We start from the raw sequence: 25,634 nt of genomic DNA on the forward strand, positions 1-25,634 counted from the left end.
TACAGTACATGCATTCGTAAATTTAGATTACTTTTTTCTGTACTCTATTAAAAACTAAAATTTATTTGTTTGTAAGCTTAAAATAGATTCTTATTAACCATATATTATTAAAAATGCATTAATAAATAAAATACAGAACTGGGAATAGTAATTTATGGTTTAGCCTAGTGACAAGTAGATTCGGAGACAAGTAAATTCGACTTAAGTCGTTTTCCTGGAACCAATTACCGACGTGAGGCGAGGTATGCCTGTATATATACATATATAGTTGAAAAATATATTGGATGTTATTAGATAATTTCTTTTTAGAATAGCATTATTTTTTTTAATAACAAAAATTAAAAAAGCGCCATTTTTATTCTTCGCCATAGGCGTCCTAGTTATGGCTTTGGAGAAGAGCCTATCGCTGTATCGTTAGATTGACCAAATTGTCAACCTAATCGATACAATAGAACTAGGAGATGTAGACGAGCAGGATATTGAGGAGTAGTTATTGCAGGTCTTACCTACAACGACCTTCAAGAACTGGCAGAACAAGGAATTCGTGTAGAACTGGAAAATAGAGATTCCGAAAACGAAAAACCCAAAGAAATTGCTACAAATTTCCTTAGTAAAAGTTTGGTAACAATAACCGAAATCATTGATCAAACTGTAGCGAATGATCCAGATTTTGAAAGGAGTGCAAAACAAGACGAAGCGTTTTGGTTGAGATCTTCTGCTACTGACGTTTGCTTAAGGAAAGAAGAAAAGGAGTCAAATGAAACTACGCGACTTTATCGCAAAAAAAGAAAAAAAAGAATTTCAGAAAAGTCACACAAAATGAACTATACATTTCTGTGTGCACATGTTTATGTGTTATTTAACATATTTTTATATTAATTTGCACACTAATATAACTTAAAATTATAGTAAAATTCGTTTATTTTTGGTCGCGTGTTCCCTTTCCCTATTTACTCTATGTTAAAATGATCTCGTTTAACGCTGTTTCGCTTAGCGCTTTGTTGTCTAGGAACGCATTCCCCGCGTTAAGCGAGGTCTTACTGTACATCATTTACTCGATTTGGCATGGAGTCTATAAGGTGTTGAAGTGCTTCCAAGTCCAATGCATATCAGGAATTCACTAGACTTTCCTCTAGTTCGCACAGATTTGACGGAAGCGGACTTTGCTGGCAGATCTGTCGTTCTAACATGTCCCATACGTTTTCGACGGGGTGAAGATCTGGGCCCTGTGGTAGCCAGGGTGGGTGGCAAAATTCGTCTTCATGCTTGCTGAACCACTGCTGAACAATTCGTGCGTGATGGATAGTACCGTTGTCATCAATGAAAGAGCAGTCACATGCAAGAAAAAATGCAACATTGCAGGATGAACTTGATCGTCAACAATGTTCAGGTACTCGTTGGAGGTCACCCGACCTACCAGGAATATCAGTGGACCAGTTCCGTCCCTACAGAACGCCCCATACCATAACACTCCCACCAGAACCCTGATGAGTTAACGAGACCATTACTTCATGGGGTTCCCTCCAAACTCTCTGTCTACTGTCGGTACAGAATAAGATGTACTGTGATTCGTCTGACCACATTAGTTTTTTCCAGTACTCAGATGTCCAACCTCGGCGCTCTTAACACCACTGCAGACGAACTTTCCGGTTCTTCGCAGAAATCAGTAGTTTTCTTATAGGCCTGTGACTGTTCATACTAATTCTTTTTAGTTCCCTGCGCATAGTTTGGGTAGATATGGGTCGGGGACATGATTTATTAAATTCTTCCGTCAATTGCTACACAGAGGATGCCCTTTTTTCCGCACTAGCCTTTTCAGACGACGTCGGTCGCGTTCCTGATTAACTGTTTTGGAGCCACAGTCACTTCTTTTAGACATCGACTGTGGATTATTTTTCCACTAATTGAACACGCGGGATATCCTTTGGAAAAACCAGTCAGCTTTACTGTTCTTGATATCGTGGCTCCAGCATGACAGGCAACCACAATCAGCCCTTTTTAAAACTCTGTCAAGTCTCGCTTTTCTCATTTTCATAAACTTAATGACCATACTGACAAACAGCATTCTTAAATAGGAGCTTATGAACACGTGTTAACGTAGTAACTAACATGACTCAAGTGTTTTACATAAAAGTTGCAAAATCACATTTACTTAATATGCATGGGGGTTTCTAATTCATTGGCCAGTGAGAGTATATTGTATAATTTTCTTTGAATAAACGTTATACGTAAAATATTTGAGTACTTCTTTTGGCATGGAATGCATTATCCAATTTTACATTAATTTATATGAAAAAAATTGTTTCGTTTAACGAACGTTTCGCATTACGAGTAAGATTCTAAAACGCATTATGCTTGTTAAGCGAGGTTCCACTACTACTGTATTACTGTATTACTAATTAACAAAAATATATTATTATAATAAATAATTATGTATTGTAAAATAATAATTTTTAATAACAAAAATATACATGAACTCACTTTATATCTTCCATGATAATTGACATCGCCAAATGTATTGGATTCTCTGCTAACTGAACCTAGCACCATTTTCTATAATAATAAAATAAATTATAAAAACAATTTTGATTATAAATAAGAAAATTTTCCAGAATACAACCTGAATATCTTTTGCTTTTTTCAAATCCTGATGATCTTTGATGGCAACAGACATGAATGCAATTGCTATAATCAAAACTATAACTAAACCTGCTATAAACTAATAAAAAAGAAAAGAAAAAAATATTTAAAAAAGGTTAATGTGCGAAATTTAAAAAAAAATTTATTATATATATCCATGAAAATGTAAAATACTGTACTTAATTACTGTCAGTTCAAAAAGTTCAGAATAATTGGACTCCATCACAAAGTAAAACGAAAATAAATTAAAAAACAAATAAATATAGTAAAATGACTAAATACTAATAAAAAGTAATAAAAGAATATACCAGTAAAATGAAATTTATTAGTACTTTTATCACTTTTTATCATTTTATTATATTTATTTATTTTTTTGTTTTACTTTTACTGGTTTTATCATATGTTTTTAATAGTTATTCCAGTAGTCACCATTAGTTATAAATAATGTTTTGTATTTTTTATGAGTTGTACACGTATATAAAATATAAATAACTATTAAATATGTTCTTATATAGTTTTACCTTAATTTAAACTTAATAAGGACTGAAAAAGGACATACGGCCCGAAATGCATTTCCTTTCATAAGAAAAGAAAATAAAATGTATTTTTTCCATTGAAAAAAGAAGTGTTCCTGTATACTAAGTTCTCTGTAGCAATTTTGTGTTTAATTCCAAATAAAAATATTAATTTCTAAATAAAATATTAATCATAACTTTTTATTTAAGTGAATGATGTTCAGATCATTTGAAATCGTGTTCAAAATGTATAGAATATTTTATTCTAATAGTTGGTTAAATCTCCTTTATTATGAATTACAAATTTTATTATTTTTTACCTACTATCAATAAGTGATTGACATTGTTCAAGACTAATTTCATACCAAATTTTTGTAAGATTTTCTTTTAAATCTTGTTTATTGGTTGGGTTACAGTCGTGCAGTCATTTTAATAATGGGTCAAATATTTTCAATTGGGGACAAGTCTAGCGAGTTTCCAAGCCAATCCAAGAGCTTTATTTTTTAAACGTAAACATTCTTTGGCTTTTTTTTTGTATGTATGCCCTTTAACTTCATCATGTTAAAAGATTACATTATCTTGAAAATGTTGGAATGAGAAAATATTCTAAAAATCACCATTTACTGTCTTATTAAGAAATCACAATTTTGCAAGTCTATTATAGTCCAGCGAACCCCACACCTTAACTTACTGGAAAATTTAATGATTTGTTGTAAACAATCTGGATTGTTGGTTTTACATTTCAAGAGCCAAACTTTCTCCATAATTTAAAAGAAAAAAAAATGCCAAATATACTTTTGCCACTAAAAATGACTTTGCCGTTGTTTGGGTATAAAACTCTTCTATTTTTTATGCAAATTAATCGGTTTTTCTCAGATAAGTTTCTTTTCTGGTTTGACTGCTTTATAACCCATCCTCAAATGACTGTAAACCATTGTTTCTGAAATTGGTTTTCCAATCAGTCTTGTGATATCTGTAAAACAAAATAGACATGCAAGCTTGCGTGTCTATTTTGTTTTACAACTTTTAAGTGCTGATTTTTCTCGTTTCTGAAGTAAATTTTGGACGATCAGAGCGTTTTTCAACATTTAAACTTCCAGTTTCATTAAATTTTGAATTATTTTTTGCACTTTAGACTGCGAACAATTCGCTTTCGTCGCTCTTTCTTCTTGCTTAATAATTTCTTCGTGTAAATCAATAATTTTGAGTCTAATCCAAGCATAATTGCCGTTCTTGCCCATAGCGTTAACCTTGCTTTTGTGACAAATGCAAGATTGTAATTTATACAGTCCTACTTGTGATACAATTTACATAACTGCAGTAAATTGCAAGCACTGTTACTTATAACTGGACAATATTTACTAATTTATTTCATAATATTCTGAACTTTTTGAACATCATTCACTTAAGTAAAAAATAATGGCTCTTTAACAGTTTATTTATAAATTAATATATTATATGAAAATACAGCTAAAAGTCGAGCCTGAATATCCTTTTATTTAGTTTTTTCATTTTTTTATTTCACCTAGTTATTGTCATTCAAGGGTATGCACTTTTTGATTAAGTTAAATTATTCTAAACTTTTTGAACTGACTGTACCTGTATAAAAATAAATCGAATATAAATACAGTATACAGTTACTTAAAATAATTATATCAATTCTTATTAAAAGCGATTGTATCAACATGTTAATATCTGATACTTTTTATGAAATTTTACACTTTCTTAATTTATACAAAGAAAATGAAGTTTTAAGTGTAACGTTCAAAGTTTATTATTAAATTTATTTTTTATATCCAAACAAAACGTAATAAAAGATGAAACTGCCATTACAACGACAGCCAATAAAAATTAATGTATTAAAATATAAATATCTAGGTTAAAGTCAAAGAAAATTTATAAACTTAGTTATTTTTCATTGTACAGATTGAATATTTAAAATGATAAAATTACTTCTATAGTATTTTATGCATCAATATTGATATTTCGACAGTATTATACACGCTCCAACAAAAGTGAAATCGCAACACCACAACTGAATGCGTGTAACACATTGCACATCCGGTAGAGGTGACAGAGATATGCAAATGATTAAAAGAACAAACAAACATATGCAACAGGCACCTGTTTATTCAGTAAAGAATATTGCCCCCACGACAGCTACACAGGCCACTACACGAGGAGACATACTATCAATGAGGCAATTAATGGTACAGTTACCCTATATCTACACAAATAATATATATTATTTTAATTAACTAACATGAGACAAATAGTTACAATTATTATTCTTGTTTAGTTTTAAATATATCATTTATTTAATAAAAAGAAACTGTCTGTTTCCTCGTTGTCATCGTTTACATTGCTAATTTACTAAGATAATAATACTTACGGGAATAAATCGTTTTTCTATGTTCGCAATACATGCTGCAATTCCAATAAACAGCATTAAAATGGCCGTAGCAATTCCTAATTTAGGAGAATCTCCACCATCCCATTCAAATGCTACGATAGTTTCACCAACAATAAATTTTTCTGGAGTAGCCAACACCCAAACGCATACTCCTGCCGAAACAACACCTAAAAACTATAAAAATAAAGTGAATAATAATTTTAAAAATTATTTTCTGAATAATTTTTATATTTCTTAATTATTAATATAATTTATATAACTAAAAGGTTTATAATTTATCTTTACGTCGATAAGTTTAATTTTAATTTCATTTGAAAATAGTAAAAAACTGGCTTCTCCCTATTTTCAGATAATTTTACTAAGCACCTTAAAACAACGATTTCAAAGAAAGTTATTTTGATTGATATATTAAATAAGACAACGTTGTAAGGTGTAACCAATAGTTAATTCTTGGAACGTGAATGATTTCAGAAAAATATCGTATCAACAGGAAGAATTGGAGTCGATCCAGAAATGCAAGAAGTAATTCTCTTTGTTTCCTCCTTCAAGGTTAACTACATATCGCCTTATTTTTAAAATAATTTTTCTTTAATTAAAGATTATTTTAAGAGTAATCACGTGGAATTTCCGGAACTATTATTCACGTTATCTTTTTCGCTATTATAAACGCCCTTTCATAAAATCAAAATGTATGCTGTTTATTAAATTTAAATCAATTAAATAAAAATTATAATTAAAAGAAATTTTTAAAATAGTTAACAAAACGTTTTGAAAAAATTCATAAATTAAAAAGTTACAATGAACAATTTAGATGGTGCAAGTTGCTTAATGATTAATTACTCTTATTTTTTAGTTTATCAAAGCCAACCGTTTGTCTCTATTACAGTAGAGACAATCGTATCTTCCAAGTTTTGTTGGAATACGTTGTAGCTTATGCCGACGATATTAAATTGATATGTTCCGATCCGAAGATCCTATAGTCTGATATTTGCTCGCTAAAAAATCTATTTGAGTCTGCTAATCTCAGGATTAGTGTACAAAAACTTTGGTTCTGAGTATATGGTAAATTGCATAATTTATTACCGGTAAAAGATAAGTAAATTTTTCCAAGAGCTTTGGCAACTTTATCCGAAAGGGAAGGGGCGGGATCAAATGGATAATACACAATCAATACAAGACATAAAATTAGTGAAAAAATAGCTCTTAATGAACTCTTAGAGGAGAGAGGTTTACAAAACCGCCACAATATTTACGTCTAATAGACAGAGATTTGACTATTTTATCAAAATGATTTTTAAAAGTAAGTTTAGTATCAAAGATTATTCCCAGATCATTAAATGGCGTAACAGAATTAATAAGAGTAGAATCAATAGAAAAGGTAGGTAAAGGAGGATTGCGAATTAAAGAAAAACATAATCTTAATATTGCAAGAATTAGATTAGGTTTTGCTTTTTGCGCGTATCAAATAATTCGATAGCTTACTTTATTTTAAATTTTTAAATGGTTTTATTTATTATGATCGGCTATTTTTACATGTTCCTTCGAAAATCCTACGACTTTATCTTGCGCGTTTATTTCATTTTTTTGTTTGAGTATATTTTTCAAAGATCCTTTTCTTTAAAATCTTATTTCTCAAAATTTAGACAATTTTGATGAATTTTTATATTTTAATTTTCCTAGTTTTAAATTAAAATGTGAAAACGCATTATACACTTTTTTATTTTATTTAATTGTTGTTTTTTTTCTCTTTTACTTGTTATATTTATATATTTTTATATAATTGTTATTTGAGAGCAGATATCAATTGTCCTTCGGGACTTTTCTGCTTAGATATGTGTAAATAAAATATAATGATTTTTTTAAAATTTACATTAAATATAAAGCAATTATTTATTTTTGTTTAATGTAACGTACTGTAACATTACGATACTGAATTTTTCCGTCTGGTCAATTCAGAATATCTAACGTGATATAGAATAATAATTTAAATATTAATCACACCTTTATCATAATAGATATGCAATATGCAACGAATACGCTATTAAACTGTAATTCAATTAAAAGTATGAGTATATCGAAATTTTATTTCATGTACAATATATGGATGTGTAGTATCCTAGAGTTACAATTTTCAAAAACTAACCCTGGATGCTCGTAGAACGGGAAGGAGGTTAAATGGATGCGAAGATTTTTTAAATGCAAAATAATGCGAACGACAGAGACTGTTATACATACAAACATAAAAATAAACCAGCAACGAGTTGCTCAAATTTCCCGGAAATATTTAATTTAGTACCGCCATGGCAAAAACCTTAATTTTGAGGGTAGGGATGAGTTTTATATAAAAATTGTAAATGCTAATAACGAGTAGAATAGTGATTAATCCGACCCTACTGGAGATACACACGACCATTATCTTCCCACTTCCTCGACCTTTAACCACCAAAATTTAATAGCATCAACCCCCGTAATACACAAATCTCCCTGAAAATTTTCAGGGAGGTTTGTTCAGAAATTTTCGACAAAAAGCACAGGCCTTATTAAGCTTTAAAGAGGGTGAACAAAATCATGCACCTACACACATGCACACACTTACACTAACATCCATAATACAGAAATTACCCCCAATTTTTTTTCTTTTTTTTTTGCATTTCTCGACGTTTCAAGGTGTTTCAAGTCCAATTTACATTTTACATTTGTAAAAATTTTGACCTATCGCCATACTTTCCCTCTGTTATACATAACAGCCGGGAAAGTAATAAAATCACAGTGAAAATATATTTATCTACATATACAATTCAATAAAATCAAAAGGAATAAAATGAGAAAAATAATGTAAGAAACGTCTACTAACAAATTACTGGGTAATCTTTCTATAGACCTAAATACTATTTTAACATAATTTATCTTACAAAGCCATGCTACACTAACTACTAAATACTATAAAAATACTAAAACAATTTGACAATAAATTAATTTTTTATATTTATTTAATACTTTTCGAATGGACATTAATTGGCTGGATTAACCGATTAAGTAAATGAAAGTTAGACATTTTACGGAATAAAATTTTGAATCCCGAACGTTTCAATGCCCGGAATAAAATATCAGATAGCTACCAAAATCCTGAAGAATTCAGACTATTTTCGGCCGCATGGCAAGTCTATATACACTGGTGTGCAAAACTTAAGCAACGATTGATTTTTTTGCTATAACTCCACAAGAAATCACCTGAGAGACATGAAATTCAGAATACAGAGACATTATTTTGTACTTAAAGGATGAAGAAAGCATACTAGCGCAAAAATAAATAGAACACATACAGTATGGAATCAAACAAAAAAAGGCTTTATTGAAAGAGTAGCGTTGATAAAATGATTACCCACGAGGGAAAACAACAAATAAATGTCCCTTAGTAAGAGATATAACTTCCCTTAACTGAGATGTTGCTTGGCACCGTCTCTCCTTACTGAATATCAGATTATCAAACAGTTGTTGAGGTAAAAGTGCCCATTCCTCAATGAGCATCTGTTTCAGTTGTTCGGTGTTCTTCAGCAGATATAATCATGCCGAAAGGTGTCTTCCCAAAGCATCCCACACATGTTCTATGGGATTTAAATCAGGGGAGTACGCTGGTCAATCCATTCTGGTAATATCTTCACTTTCTAGAAGCTCTTCAACAGCACGAGTCTTTTGTGTCCTTCCAGGACACAAAAGACTCGTGCTGGCCGAGGGGAGTAACGTGTCACAACTCGCGTGGGATCAGACTTAATGAAGATTTTACTTGATGTTAGCATTTAGTTTTTTTCCTTTTTGTTTTTTTATATAAAACTCATCTCTATACTCAAAATTAAGTCTTTTGCTATTTTATACTAATTAAAATTATAGAGAAGTTTTTATAACAAAATCTCATAACAGATGACGCAACACGGGCGGATCTAGATTTTTCGGGCCTAGGGTTTATTGAAGTCCAATGGAGCCAAATTTTTTTTTTTTTTTTAGATTAAGAATCTTTAAATTGGGGTTTAAAATTCCTTTTTAATAACATCAAAATCAGAGTTGAAATATATTTATTTATAAAATGGTGTTCAATGACAAACTTTATACCTTATATAAAAAACACAAGAAATAAAATATTAAAAGTTTACTATAATAATTCAATTTTTGTGGGCCGTTGAGGGACCAAGGCGGATCTACCAGAGGCGGATCTACATAGGGACTAGTAGGGCCGTTAAGCCCTACTAGTCCCTATATAGATCCGCCCCTGACGCCAATACAATTTATTTATTATGATGAATAATATAAAAGTTATTTTTTATATAAAATCTCGAAACAGCCGTGATAGTTTTGCAACTCATACTTATTTTTTATTATTATTTAAACCTGACTGAAATTACTATTTTATTAAACCATTTTATTAGACCTATAGTTTCATAACTTTCATGATCATTTCGTCGATGAGGATATCTTGGATATCCTTAAATGCTCGGAAAGCAATGCAGTCGGAAATTCCCTCTACATAAGTGACCAATCAGCGAAATGCTTGCGTTTTTCTCATAATTTAGTACGAGAAACTATTATCACTTTTAATGATATTTTTATTATAGAAAATATAACAATAATTTACATAAAATATTTTTTTCTTATTACTGATGTTTTAAAATAAAATTCTTATCATATAAATTGTAAAGTAGACATAATTAAAAGCAAAACAAATTTTTCTTTCTGAGAAAGATTATACTGTCAAGTAATCAATTATATTTTTTATTCGTTTAGCAATTAGCTGATATATTTAACATGATAGAAACGAAAAAAGTTTGAACTAACCATTATACTAATCAGCTAATCAGCTAAAATGCTTAAAATGCTAACGGTTAATCGTTCGATTTCACAAAACTTTTGTCTCGTCATAAAAAGTGCTACTTCAGAACGACCATTTATTTGAATAAAATATTATGCTATAGTACGGGTTTGTAGAAAACTATGGCTTGTGTTATATTGATATAAACGAATTACAAAACCTTTACTATATTAAACTAATTGAGTTTACTCAGAATTCAAGAATGTGGACTTACATGATTAATAAATTAAACAATGAAATAATTACATGATATTTGCTTTATATATTATTTGAAGCTAAATAAACTACTTTTGCAAGATAATTTAGTTTATTAGAACAAATCCAGCCTAATATATTTTCCGAGTATTCTGTCAATGTTATTTTACTTATAAATACATAATGACTCAGTTGTTAATTCTGAGCTCAATGACATCATTCGTCTTCAATTAAAAATGATCTTAGTTTTACGTCTTAATTTTTTTTGTGTAATTAGGAATTTTTATTAAGTTATTATTAGTTTCGTTATGAAAATGGTCGAGCGATGCCATACAATAAACACCAAACAATACTTACATGTTAAATGAATTCAGTAACTAATGAATTAACCAATGAATTCAATAACTAATGTCGATGTTTTTAACAAGAGTCGGAGTCGGGTGTTTAAATTAAAACAATGTAATAGTAAAACGCTAATAAAGTAACTGTTTAGTGAAATAGTCGAAATGCATTCTTAAAAGTATACTCTATATCGCAATTATTCTCGAGTTATAATCTTGTACAAATATAATATGTAAATAGAGAGAAACTGATATTTAAAGTAAACTATGAATGTATTTCATTATGGACCTTATACACTTTCTATAACTTAAACATGATAATTCGAATAAGCGTACGCAATGCTACGTTATTCATATTGCATATACTGTACGTTGTTTTAAAATAAGATAAATTCGATTATACAGAATTTCCTTATAAACCTAAATATAATTCTCTTACTGGATGATCTCTTATAGACTATTTCAGAATGTTATAAGCTTCCAATTGTCGAACAGATATTTGTTTCAAATTAATCTCTAACAGTCTAACATATTTACTGTAATTATTAACGTATCTGTATCGAATAACTCGAAGCAAAGAACAATGATTTAGATTTTTCGCGTTTTTCTTTATGCAGCCATACAATTCATTAGCATCTCTTCCTCTCGCTCTCGCTGTAGCAAAGTCACGATTCGTATCTATTTTGTATTCGTAGTATTTTTGTTTTAAATACATAATGAAGAAATGTATGTATCATTACCGTGCACGAAAATATTAAAATTCACTTATCAAGAGTCAGTTTATCACGTGTTTTATGTATCGAATACTAACTAATTTCTTTACATAACACTACGAATTAACTGAAAAAATATTTAACGATAAATACAGTATTTGAATGCAGTAAAATCTATTCTTTATATTTCTGTTTAAAAGGATTTTATGAAAGTATATTTAAAGTCTTTGATTGTATACATACACAAGTAAAGATTGTATGTTAAATATTACCATTAATGATACTACTTAATATTTAGCACAAAGAATGTTCTGTAATAATTACAGAATGCTTTTTATCCTAGATATTGGATGGTATCGATAAAGGAACTAATTAGGTATAATGTCAAGTGTGCAACTTCATTTGGAGGTTATACTGCCTATGGCTTTGTTATCTTAATCGACATTGTTAAGAGAAAACTTATACAATAGACTCTGCCGTATACAGACTGATCAGAGGCAACCAAAAACATTGGAAAATATTGTACAAATTCCAAATCTTACGTTTTCATACTGCAGTGTGTACAGTACATTGTTACATTTTTCTTTATTGCGGTTGCCTTGAAGTTTGTAGAAGAACAAAATGCATCAAACACCACTGACGCAATAATGAGATATTGGTATGAGTAGCTTCTGATCAACAAATCAAGAATGAAAAAACAAATCAGTAATTTTTAAAGTCGAAGTAAACATTATTTTATACATAAAGTAGGGATATATGTTATAGCCTCATTTAAAGATTCTCACACTCTCTTATCTGGCTTTTTTCTAATATTTGGTTCACTCTTGCCCATATTAGTTTGGATATGGGAGATTATACCTTACATATTATTGCAAGGTTTAGCAATATCTTGCAGGCATGCTTTGACTACCACTGATGTAGTCTTTAGAGACTTGTTGAAACACTAATTGTATTTTCTGAATATCTAAATGTGCCAATTAATCGGTACTATTTTGCATGGAATAAAAAATAAATAATCCAAACAATCATCTATTTTCTTATCTATTAAACATTTATGTTAATATAAAAAAATAAAAGTGAAGTAAATATTGGCAACTTACTTATCTTGCTCTTCAAATGCTTGAAACAAAGAACTAAGAGCATCATCGATTTCATCTTGATCATCATTCACTTTATCATGATGCCTTCTCTCTTCCACTTCCTTCTCACTAAAGCAATTAATGTCATTTTCGGAAATAGCAATACTGCCCTTATCTTCTTTGCTAGAATTTTCCGTTTCGTCTTCCTCCACTGTTTCTTTGTTTTCAATATCATTTACATCATTAATGGAAGGCTGAATAACTCCTGTATCACATTTTTCGTCATTTGACTCTAAAATTTGTATGATACAAACATAAAAATTGTTAAATTTTGTTTACCTTAGCTATTGCTAAAACATTCAGTCATTCTAATTATCACCTACACTTAATTATTATAGAATAAGATAGTAGAGTTATATAAATAAAAATAACNTAGAAGGGTTAACTTCTGATTATACGAACTTCCGTAAATAATATTAAATGAACTAAATTTCATATAGGTTTTGATGTTTTCAATTAAATTGAAATTATAACGAGAAGTAGAAAATAGTTTCGTACAGTATATTCTATCAGTTTTTAATTTAGAGAGAGAAAACTTCATTCGCTTTACATATAAAAATTCGTTATAAACACGAATATATTTTTAATTATAATAAAAAAAATTGATACAATATAACTTCAGTATATTAATTTAAAAGTAAGGCAAAAATGGGCAAATGATCAATCAGTGATGGTTCTCGACTTTATGTTACAGAAGAGCTAGATTAATGTTTATAAGGTCGTAATAACTATCGTAAAGACTCTTCGAAAATTAGGGATGTTCAATCCTCAGAAAATAAGTTGGAGAAGTAGATGTGATAAAAATGAAAGATGGTTCGATAAGCCTATAAATTTAGTAAGGCTAAGGCCCTGTACACACTAGGCGTTTTTCAACGCGCGTTTAACGCCGAGCTAACGCGCGTTAGCTCGGAGTTCGACGAGCGTTAGTTCGGCGTTTAGCACTGGCTCAGTTTGGAAATGGACGAGAAAGTAATTGATTGTGTGTGCTCCTCCATCGTCGCTATAAGGCAGCACATATATCTCAAAGNAATTTATATTAAATTTATAAATTTCAACATTAATGTTTTTCATCCCAATGATTCATTGTTTAGTGATCGATATTGTTTATAAAACTAATTTAAAGCTGAAAGTAGACTATTATAGGCCTATATTTTAATCAGTTAATTTTTTCTTAATGTAGTAACATGTTAAATAAGTTTACTCGTTGGAGTATCAGTTTAATTAACGAATAGGAAACGAGTTGGCTGCATTATACTTTTGCTATCTGGCAATATCTAATTTTGCTGAACAATATAAAATTAATTAAAATAATAAAATTATTTTTGATTACATGTAAATGAATAAATTAAGACATAATGTAAGTAAACGGGTTTTTGAAACATGTAATTAAACGTTTAATTTTAAACCGCAAAATCAAATAATAGCGTGAAACCAATTTTAGAATAATTTAACCTTTGATGAATTTTAAATAATAATAATTTTTTAAAACAGCTTTAATTACTTTCAGAAATACTTTATATCTTTTATTCGAGGGAGAATAATTTACTATAGTAAAGGTGAATACCGTATTAAAACTTTTTTTTTTTTTCATAGCAAACTTCATTCTATATTCAGAAATAGAAATTAGGAGGTGAGGTTAAATTATTGTAAATAATATCGTGCAAATGTTTACAGGATTTTGGAATATTTCCAAATTTTTTTTCTTTTTTTTGACGAACTTACCGTAGCTACAGTAAATATTCCAATCTAAATTCCGTTTTCACGTTCTATAAATTTTACAAAAAAATGTAAAAATACAAAGTAACATTTTTATAGATTAGACAACATAATTTAAATATATTTTTAATATATTTGTCAGAAAGCAAATGTAACATTTGATTAAACTATATATTTGATTAAATAATATTTGTCATATTAAATATTGTCATATTTGTCATATATTAAATATTTAAATAATACTAACATTATTATTTAAAGAGTAAATTTAGTTTTTTAAGAGATGGTGTTAATAGAGTAAACTTTATAAATAATATTAAATGAACTAAATTTCATATAGGTTTTGATGTTTTCAATTAAATTGAAATTATAACGAGAAGTAGAAAATAGTTTCGTACAGTATATTCTATCAGTTTTTAATTTAGAGAGAGAAAACTTCATTCGCTTTACATATAAAAATTCGTTATAAACACGAATATATTTTTAATTATAATAAAAAAAATTGATACAATATAACTTCAGTATATTAATTTAAAAGTAAGGCAAAAATGGGCAAATGATCAATCAGTGATGGTTCTCGACTTTATGTTACAGAAGAGCTAGATTAATGTTTATAAGGTCGTAATAACTATCGTAAAGACTCTTCGAAAATTAGGGATGTTCAATCCTCAGAAAATAAGTTGGAGAAGTAGATGTGATAAAAATGAAAGATGGTTCGATAAGCCTATAAATTTAGTAAGGCTAAGGCCCTGTACACACTAGGCGTTTTTCAACGCGCGTTTAACGCCGAGCTAACGCGCGTTAGCTCGGAGTTCGACGAGCGTTAGTTCGGCGTTTAGCACTGGCTCAGTTTGGAAATGGACGAGAAAGTAATTGATTGTGTGTGCTCCTCCATCGTCGCTATAAGGCAGCACATATATCTCAAAGCGCCCGTAAAGTGCCCGCAAAACGCGCGTTTTAACAAAAATCTATAAACGCGCGTTTAACGCGCGCTTGGCGTTTGAGTGTGTACGGCTACATAGAACTCTTGGTTCTTTAANTAGAACAATTGGTTCTTTAAAACGCGCGTTTAAAAGCGCGCGTTTAACGCGCGTTGAAAAACGCCTAGTGTGTACAGGCTCTTAGACTCCACTACCGTAAAAACGGCGTAAAAACCTTTCGCCGTAAAAGCTTTTAATCACGTGACCTATTTGCGTTTGCGCTCGGGATTACGGTGGAGTTCCGGCTTTAGCCTAAGAAGAAATAGAGCTTATGGAATCTTAAAAATATATATATAGTTCAGAAAATATAAACAGATGTTTAAATTAAGTGGGTCATTCAAAAGTTTTTGTAAGATAAAAATAAAACATAGTTTAAATTGTTTAATGAAAACTCAGAAAGGATGAAAGATTCAAATTATATTTAGAAACATATGAAGATATTTAGAATAAACAAAAATGAACAGACTGCTAAAATTCAATAGATTGAACAGTTTACAAGAACAAATTTTCATCTGAGTTATAGATATGAATTTGAATCCAATAGATGTTTTAATGGAAACAGAAATTATTAATACTAATGATGAATATAAGTTAGTTATAAAGAAAATTAAAAAAGGTAAAGCTTCCGACTCGGAACATATTTTAGGAAAAATAGTAAAAAATCTGCCGGAGGGGTTAAAGTTTTTAAACAATGTTTTACAAGAATTAAATGATATTTGGAAAATTTCTTACAAGCGTATGTAGTATTGATTCATAAAAAACGATTGAAGGATAACATAGAGGATTATAAAGTTATTCAATTATTTTCAATGATAAGAAAACTTTTCCTAATATTATAGCGAATCGTCTGTCTTTATGGTGGACTTGAAAGGGAAGTTAACGATGTTTGCTATTAAGAAAAAGTTAAACAGTGGATTATTTTTTATCCTTATACTCTTAATGTAATTTTATCTAAAAGGAAAATATATGTAGTTTTTGTGGATTTAAACAATGTATGATTCTGTTGATCATGTGGAAATCTTTCAAACAATCTTGAAAGTAGAATTATCTTTTGACTTTATTAAAATTTTAGAGTTATTTGTAACTTCTTAAAATTTAATAAGTTACAAATAAGACTGAACTTAATATTTTAGCTGATATGGAAGAGATCTTTATGTAGTTCTGTAATGCGTCAATTCAAGTAAATGTAGAGGTCGATTTGCACTTTTTATGCTATGTAAATGATGTGGTGTTGGTAGATAGTATGTGTATAGGATTCAACGAAAACTAAATGAATTTAAGGCAGCTACTGATAAAATGAAGTTAAATATAAATGTACAAAAAACAAAGGATCTAATTTTTAGAAAGGTACCAAAACTGGCGCACAAGAATAAATTATATTTTGATAACGAATAATTTCAAATAGTTTAAGAATTCATTCTTAATTGAAGTTTTTAGACTATTTACAAAAAATTAAATTTTTCGAGTCTATCTTTTAACCTGTTTTTACCTGTTTTAGAAGTGTTTTCTTACCTTAAGAATTTTTACCTGTTTTAGAAGTGTTTTCTTCATTAGAAGTTTTCTTCAAAAGCAATGTTTTAAACTGTTACTTCTGTGGTGTTGTATAAAGGATTTAAAAGATAGACTCGAAAAATTTAATTTTTTGTAAATAGTCTAAAAACTTCAATTAAGAAGGAAAAAATATATCCTGAGTTATCACAAAAGATTGTAAGTTTAAGAATTCATTTATATTGGAGTGAAGATATCTCCTATATCAATTTCCAGTAAACATCAGGAGAAAAGCAAAAAAAAAAAAAAAAACAATTAAAAGTTTACTTATAATGAGATGAAAATTGAAGATGATTAATTTAAACGTTCACTTTCGACTGTGTGATAAGTTGATGAGACCATTTGTTTTGTATGCATCGGTTGTATATATATGGATATATGGATAATGAATGGGTTAAAGGTATACAATTGTCGTATATAAGACAATTGATGCACTTAGATAGAATTCCTGGATTCGATAAGAAGAATGTGAGTTTGCTCGTTTATACTGAAATTATTATATAATACAAAAGTTTTAATATATTGGTTGAAGATAATGGAAGTAGATAAAAATTCTTTGGTGAAATGTAGTTAGTTAGAAACTTCAGAAATTAATAGTAACTAGTATTATCAAGTAGTAAAAATCTTAAATTATGCATGATTTATTTATTTAGAGTAGATATAAATGATTTAAATTACTTAAAAGGTATATTGCAGCAGATGTTAGTTTATATTGATAATTGTATTCAAAATAATAGCAATCAATTGTGGCGTAAAGTTTTATGAATGTATGAGAGAAGACAGATGTTGGGAAATACGGCATCTCTAAATGATATCTCTAAATCTAAAATGACTGCTTGCACAACCGAAAATTAAGACTTTTTTAAATTAAATAAAAAATATTTAAAATTACACATTACTAGAGAAATGTTGACTTTCTGAATGCTCCACTACCGTAAAAACGGCGTAAAAACCTTTCGCCGTAAAAGCTTTTAATCACGTGACCTATTTGCGTTTGCGCTCGGGATTACGGTGGAGTTCCGGCTTTAGCCTAAGAAGAAAGCTCGCGAGCCACATGCGGCTCTTTGGATGTGAAGCTGCGGCTCTTTAGTTCGATAAGCAAATATTATTTATTTTATCAAAAACAAAAACATTTAAAAATCGTTCTGAATCGATTAACGAGGATTCGGCACCGATTCTATCTCTCAGCCACTTGTACTAGCTTTTCACCGCACCTCTCCCCCGTGACACGCGTCGTCACTGTCGTCAGTCTGTCGGAAGCTTTCGAATGACGCCGTCGTCGGATGTTTCTATGAGGTTTAATTCGCTTTCGACGCAAGACAATTTGGCGTCTTCACCAGTGCTTTGGCTATGACGTATAGTTTGTTGTTTCGAGTAAAAGAATTAGAAGCGAATTATCTTCTCAAAGTTATGTAAAAATTTTGTGGCTCTTTAAAAACTTTGAAATTTTGTAAATTGTAATTTTTGGCTCTTCCGACTCAAAAGGTTGCCGACCCCTGGTTTAGAGCATCAGAAATATTTTACGACGGCTACGTCAAATAGTTCAAAATTTATTTGGAAAAATTAATTTTCTGGATAATAGATCAAATGTGATTTGATAATTTAGGATTTATTTTATATACAACAGTATGCAAAGATTAATATTAATGTATTCAGTTTTGTGACATATTTTTATATAATTAATTTGCACCTCCATAGATTAGAAGAAACTAAAAACAATTAAACATAAATTTAAATTTCATATAAAAGTATTTTCTTTTAATTTGGTATAATCACTTTATGTTAAAATCATAATTCAAACACAAAGAGCAATTATTTATTCTGACATCGTCACAATGCCGAGCTGCAATTTTTAATCATATCTTTAATTTATTTAATTTAAAATATATATTCTCCACCTTAAATTAATAGTGGTTTGCCCCTGTACATCATACTTTTCCTGTTAGCAATAGAGTCATGGCGGTCATGTATCTAACTCCTTTGGGAGGGGGAATTTTTGAATTGAAATAACATGACTTCCGATTTGTATCGGAAGTTCTTATATAGTTAATAAGGTCCTCCTGATCCCACGCTTTTCATATCTCGTCTCCGCATTCATTTATTTAACTCCGTTCTAGAGATTACGGAAAGATAGGCAGACAGACAAACGACAGTGGGAATTTATAAGTTTACAATTTTTTAAAATTACAGCCCAAAAAGTATTGTTGCTTAGAATGAAAGCTTGCGATAACAAAAACAATCGTTAAACACAGAACACCAATAACAAATTTGTCATTTAAATTGATTCTCGACAGGCAATTTGTCTATTTATCAATTTATCATATTGCTTCAAACAGAAACATTTATAAAAAGATTAATAAATAATATAAATAGTCGTAAAATTTCTCAAACTTTTTAAGGAGACAACCTCTTTTCTGTAAAAATTCGTTAGCTCCCCAGACTATTCGTGAAAACATTCTGTAATCTTCTCTTGTATTTTATTCGAATAAAATTAAGATTTTTTTTTTACTTTTTCGATCACACGAAATTATGTTTGCTATTACGAATAAAACAATGGTAATAATTTTTTAAAATGTTAAAGGAAGTGGAAGTTTGATGATGTAACGACTGCTTTGAGGTCACGAACACAACGAAAACTCTTCTTCGCACCTTCTGAAAAAGACGGTTTCCCGGCCCACAGTTTGTCAACAACTGCCATAAAATATTTTATAATGTTACAGTTTATCAATTAAACTAGCATAAATACACAAAATATTTATAATTCGTCCGTTTTCTTCATATTACAGGAACAACAAAACAGGACTCCGCCAGGAATTCTACCTGGCGAAGTCGACCTTCAGTCCTATCTGTATGTTCTTCCTCCCTCAGTATGCTAATATTTCATAGTTACCCTGGTGACGATTATAACTAAAAATTATGGATTAATTAAAATACTTTTTACAGTCTATTGTTTATCATTTAAAAGCAATTATTTTCTTTTCATGCTAATAACACAAATTCGATTACAATATTAAATGACAAACATTTTTATTATAAATTTTATGATTCTGCAAGCTATTAATTGAATTAAGTAATTTATTCTTTGTATAATTCTATAAAGCCAAGCTGAATATTAAAATGTCTCCTGAAACGTGATCCAGGCTAATAACTCAAAGAACTGTTAGATTCATGTATACGAAGCATCTTTTCGTACATTATCGAGAATAGGCTATTCATTGTACAGATAAAAAATTCAGTTCCGCTGCTGGAATTGGAACTGTTGGGACTGATCCGAGTGCGGAACTAGACGGTTCTTCGAAACAGTTATATTACGTCGGAATTGCTTAGTCGGAAATCCTTTGTCCGACACGCACCAAATTTTTCATACTTATTTTCTGGGAATCTGGAGAAAACATAAACTATCATATTAATTAATGATATTCTATACTCGTATTTTCCAATATAAATGACCAAAACCAATATACACTAAATATTTAAATTATTAAATAGAAGTATAAGGTCCGACACCACGTTCAAAAATGGAATATTTTTGAATTTTTGATTGTCTCTCTCTATTCCTGTCTGAGTTTTTGGTCCCGGATTATATCGTCAAATATTCATTTCGTCGTCTATTTGTTCATTTTGTAACTTTTTAATGAATTTATAAATTTCTGAATGAGATTCTCCAATAATTAACTGCTAATCTTATGTGTTATTATTACAATACTTCTTGGAATTAATTTCGGTTGTACAGGCAGGAACGACGAAGCAGATAGCTGTTAAAGAACAATAAATATAGGCATTTTCTGCATGTCTTTGCTGCGAACCAGCTCATTGTATGAGCCGAAATGTGTCGAAAAAGAGCATTTTGGAAGTTGTGTTCGTAAAAAAATTACAGTTGTCCCTCTATAGTCCGACGTTTTTTAATCCGTCATGCTCAGTAGTCCGACGCATCTCCCGTCAAGGTACCCGTCCCCGTTACGTGTCTGCTTGCTCAGAAGCATGTCGCGATGTGAATCTCCCCATCCAATTCTTACTCGATGACACACATTTCGTATGTTTTATGTGAGCAGTTCTGTTCGAACAGTTGGAGTAGAGAATATTGTAAGTTACTGCTAGCAAAACAATGCGAAATATGTAATTATTTTCGGTAATCCGGACGCTTTTGGTAATCTGACACACCTTTGGTCCCATACCTGTCGGATTATCAAGGGACAACTGTACTTATACATTCATCGCAGCTGATTCATAATCTGTCACGATACAAAGAGGATTCGATGTTAAATCATAATCTACGTTATTTCTATAATAGTTTTATTATATTATAAATAAACCATTATACTAATGTCCCGTCACAGGTATCACCAGTGCAAATAACAAAGGCGAACATCTGGATACTAGTCCATATTCACAATAAGCAGGAATTGTATACAGTTGTTTAAATATTTTTATTACTCTTTGATATGTACCATCCGTAAACAAACAGGTTGTTTACTTTTATTTTAATAAATTGAATTTTGTCTAGTTGAAGATATTAATATTTTAAAATGATTTTCTGTTGAATATTTTTAAGAAAAAATCTCTTTCTTCTCGTTTATTTTCAGAGAAAAGATGGTTGAATTGTAAATATTCTATTTATTGGATTGGGTCTGCAGGAGAATGTTTTTACTTCTCCGAATTCGTCTAGTTTTATTTAAACAAAGAAAAAAATTATAACAATATATTGTATTCAGTAAACACGAGTAACGCTGCACAAAAACATTACTGATCAAAAGCTCTTTAATAAAGCAATAAATATTGTTATCAATTAATCAAAATGTAATACAATACTGATCAAGTGATAAAGAAAAAGTTCTTTACGAATCAGATAATATCAAAACAAAATAATGATTGAATGACGATCAACTAAATAGTAAAATCCTTTTAATAAAGATAAAGGGACTTAATCAGCACTTCTATTAACGAGGCTCATATTAATCAAAGTTTACAAAAAAGTCAACGGTCACATCATCAAATGGAAAAAGAAAATTTTCCTTCAGTTATTTCACTGTGTTTTATCTTGTTTGACTAGGTTTAAAACAAATAATGTCTTGTTCTAAACACACTTTATTGAGATAGGGTGGCTCGAAATAAGAATCGACGCTGGTTTTTCGACATAGGTTAAGAGTTGGTAGAACGAAAATTAAAGCTACCGGATGTAATCGTCTGACATAATTGAATCCGCGAGCTGAATACGCCTAAAAATTTATAAATTTAAGAATACTGTAACGTATTTGCTTATATTTCATTGGAATCGGTTTGTTTTAGATTTTAAAGTTACGAACATTTTGTAATTCAGTTGTTTGGTTATTTCCGTTATTAAAGCAATTAAAAATAAGAACTATTTCGTAAAACTACAGATTCTTAGGCTAAGACTCCACTACCGTAAAAACGGCGTAAAAACCCCTCGCCGTAAAAGCTTTTAATCACGTGACCTATTTGCGTTTGCTCTCGGATTACGTTGGAGGTCCGGCTAGCGCGAAATTTTTATGGCAACGGTGCTGCCCCAAGTGTCAAAAGTAAATACTTCTTCGCAAGTGAATGGGTAGAAACGAAAGACGGTTGTATAAGTGATATATCGATGTAAAGACAATGATTATATTCTACGAGTTTTTTCTGTACTATAATTACAAATGTACAGTATATATACAGTTCATATACAGTACTAACTTTTATTATCGTATTATTAAGATAATATACAGCACTTATAAGCTTAGCTTTTTTATTATATACTCCTCTAAATTGAAGGATTTCCTTTGGTATCCATTATTATAATCAGGTTACCTCTTGTCGTAGATACACGAATACTTTCGGATGTTTTCGATAAATCTTTCCACATCTAATCTAGAGTAGCCACGAGGGAACGTACACAAAAGCTCGTTTTCCGCCATTTTCAGCTCTGTGTCGCGATGACCTAGATTTCACTGACTTCTGATTGGTGGAAGGTACTTCTTTACGCCCGTATTCGCGTCGAAAGTTGAACATAGCTCAACTTGCTTTTACGCTGGTTTTACGGCCTGCTCAAGCGTAAGATATCAGGGTCACGTGATTAAAAGCTTTTACGGCGAGGGGTTTTTACGCCGTTTTTACGGTAGTGGAGTCTTAGCCTTAATCGATAATCTATTAACTTCCGGTTTCTACGTCTGTATCAGCTGTTTTAACTAAACGTTCGGCCTACTGTAAGAAAAAGAGGACATTACAAAACTCTAAGGTGTCGTCACAGTCCTCTCTGTTAACAACAGGAATTGCGTAAGTTACGTGACCGTTGAGCCTTTTAGCTTCATCGATCTCCAACAGTCCTTAGAGCCGTTGCAGTCTGGACTACCGGAAGAAAATTTAAACATCAAGATGGCAGTCACCATAAAAGAGACAGAAGTCCTTCATATGAGCATCTTAAATTCGCTTTAGGTGTGAATGAAGAGATCGAGTTCTTAATATACTTATTTCAACTGTACACTGGTTTAGTCTAAAGATGTTTTTAAAAGAAACGTCAGTATAGCGTGGAATAACTTCTTTCACAAATCCTTCTATCTTAGCACTCTTTGTGCCTTTGTTTTTTGCCTTTTCTATTAATTCTAGAATTAACATATTTTCTTCCTTACTTAATGTAATACATTTTTTTTTACAATTAAATGATTTGTAGATAAAAACAATTCGCATAACGAATAAACACACACCGCATCCAAACACGTGACAGTAAGTCGTTTCTTTTCTCTCTGAAATTACATCATTGTTTTGCTCATCGCTCCCCAAGGTGTTGCTCACACCTTGGAGTTTAGAAATGTCCTCAAAGTTAATTTTTCCAGTTACAGTAGTGTGACGTATAGCGGTATTGCCAATCACGACGGTAACGAATAGTGACGTCGTACAGTCTGACCAACCCAGGAAGGTCGTACAGTCTGACCAACCCTTAGCGTTGGACTACTTTACTAATCATTCGCAAGGGTGAGGTGTAGCATGAATCAGCTACCATATTGGCATACCTTAGTGGTAGAAGGGTTAACTTCTGATTATACGAACTTCCGATGCAAACCGGAAGTCATGTTATTTCAATTCAAAACTTTCCCCTCAAAGGAGTTAATAGATGACCGCCATGACTCTATTGCTAACAAGAAAAGTATGATGTACAGGGACAAGAGACACTACTGATTTCAGGAGGAGAGCACATATTTTAAATTAAATCAATTAAAAAATACAATTCAAAATTACAGCCCGGCATTATGACGATGTCATAAATAATTGCTCGTTTAAGCCTTCATATTCACCGAATTTATATAGCTTACAGTATAGGCCTATTTAAAATAATAAATGTGTTTCCTCATCTTATTTTTCAAATTATTTCCAGAAATTAAATACAGTGATACGGTTTCGTCGATAATCCGTCCGAAAACAATGGGCGATATCCGAAACCGACGAAAACCAAGGCAATTATTTCCATATGAATCAATGTAAATCTAATTAATTCGTTTTAGACACTCCAAAATACATACCAAAAACAAATTTTATAGAGAATATATATTGTGTTTAATACTAAAAACAATAAGAAATTAATATAAAATGAATATAAAAAACTAATGTAAAGATTAAATGAACATTTATTCTTTTAACATACATTACCATTTAATATGGCATTCGAAGGGCTGCTGGCTCTGGGAACTTTCTTTGATCCCATGATGGAGCTAAAAGGAGCGGAAAGCAATGGCATTGTTTGGCTAGACGTGCGGAATAATGCTCACATAACTATAAACAACGTCATGCTGAGCAGGAAAATACGTGGGTTGCCCTATGTTTTCGCAAAATTAGCAGGCGGTCACGTGGACACGCCGATGAAAACCAAAAAAAAATGTTTTGCGAAAAAAATCGACGAAAACCGAAACCGACGATAACGGAAGTCAACGTAAATCCGGGTATTCTTTGCATAAATGCTGGGCTGTTTACCACTATTTAACAACTTTAAACAATAAACAAATTAACATTAAGAAATAATTATTACGAGTACCTTTCTCTATTTCTTGATGCCAAGCATAAAAATATGTATGTACTGTACAGTACGCATGCTCTAAAACTTTCTTTTTCTACACCAATTTTATCATATTTCCAAACATTAGTCAAAAGTAAATAATACGATGGATATTTAGATAATTTATAGTCCGTATTTTATAAAATACAGTAGCACCTCGTTATATCGGCTTGTCGGAAGAGAAAGAAAAAGCGACATATAACCGAGTATTAAAAATTCTGGGCTTTATTAAACAGATTATACACAGTTCCGTCACATTAATGTGACCACCTGTCAAAAGCCAGAATAACAACCTTTCGCAGCACGGACCGCTGCCAGACGCGCAGGAAGAGAGTCAATGAGTTTCTGGAAGGTACTCACAGGAATGTGGAGCCATTCCGACTCGAGTGCTGTGGTCAGCTGCGCTAGGTTGCGTGTTTGAGGATCCATGACGCGAACAACTCGATCGAGGTGATCCCACAGATTCTCGATTGGGTTTAAGTCCGGGGAGATTGGTGGCCAGGGGAGTACGGTAAACTCATTCTCGTGCTCTTCG

General features: G+C 30.8%; 1 protein-coding gene across 1 annotated transcript in view; it reads right to left on the bottom strand.

The window, feature by feature from the left end:
* The window catches only part of LOC111641182, a 37,717-nt gene that overhangs the window by 7,429 nt on the left and 4,654 nt on the right, over positions 1 to 25,634 (bottom strand). Inside the window, exons 2-4 of the mRNA XM_023387312.1 lie at positions 5,548 to 5,742; positions 2,621 to 2,719; positions 2,482 to 2,553 (exon numbers count right to left, since the gene is read on the bottom strand). Of these exons, the coding sequence (XP_023243080.1) occupies positions 2,482 to 2,553; positions 2,621 to 2,719; positions 5,548 to 5,742 (366 nt within the window). The remainder of the gene's footprint in view (positions 1 to 2,481; positions 2,554 to 2,620; positions 2,720 to 5,547; positions 5,743 to 25,634) is intronic.

This window comes from Centruroides sculpturatus, unplaced genomic scaffold (assembly GCF_000671375.1).
Source record: "Centruroides sculpturatus isolate CEXI.00-Female unplaced genomic scaffold, Cexi_2.0 scaffold101, whole genome shotgun sequence".
In the NCBI taxonomy this organism is placed as follows: Eukaryota; Metazoa; Arthropoda; class Arachnida; order Scorpiones; family Buthidae; genus Centruroides; species Centruroides sculpturatus.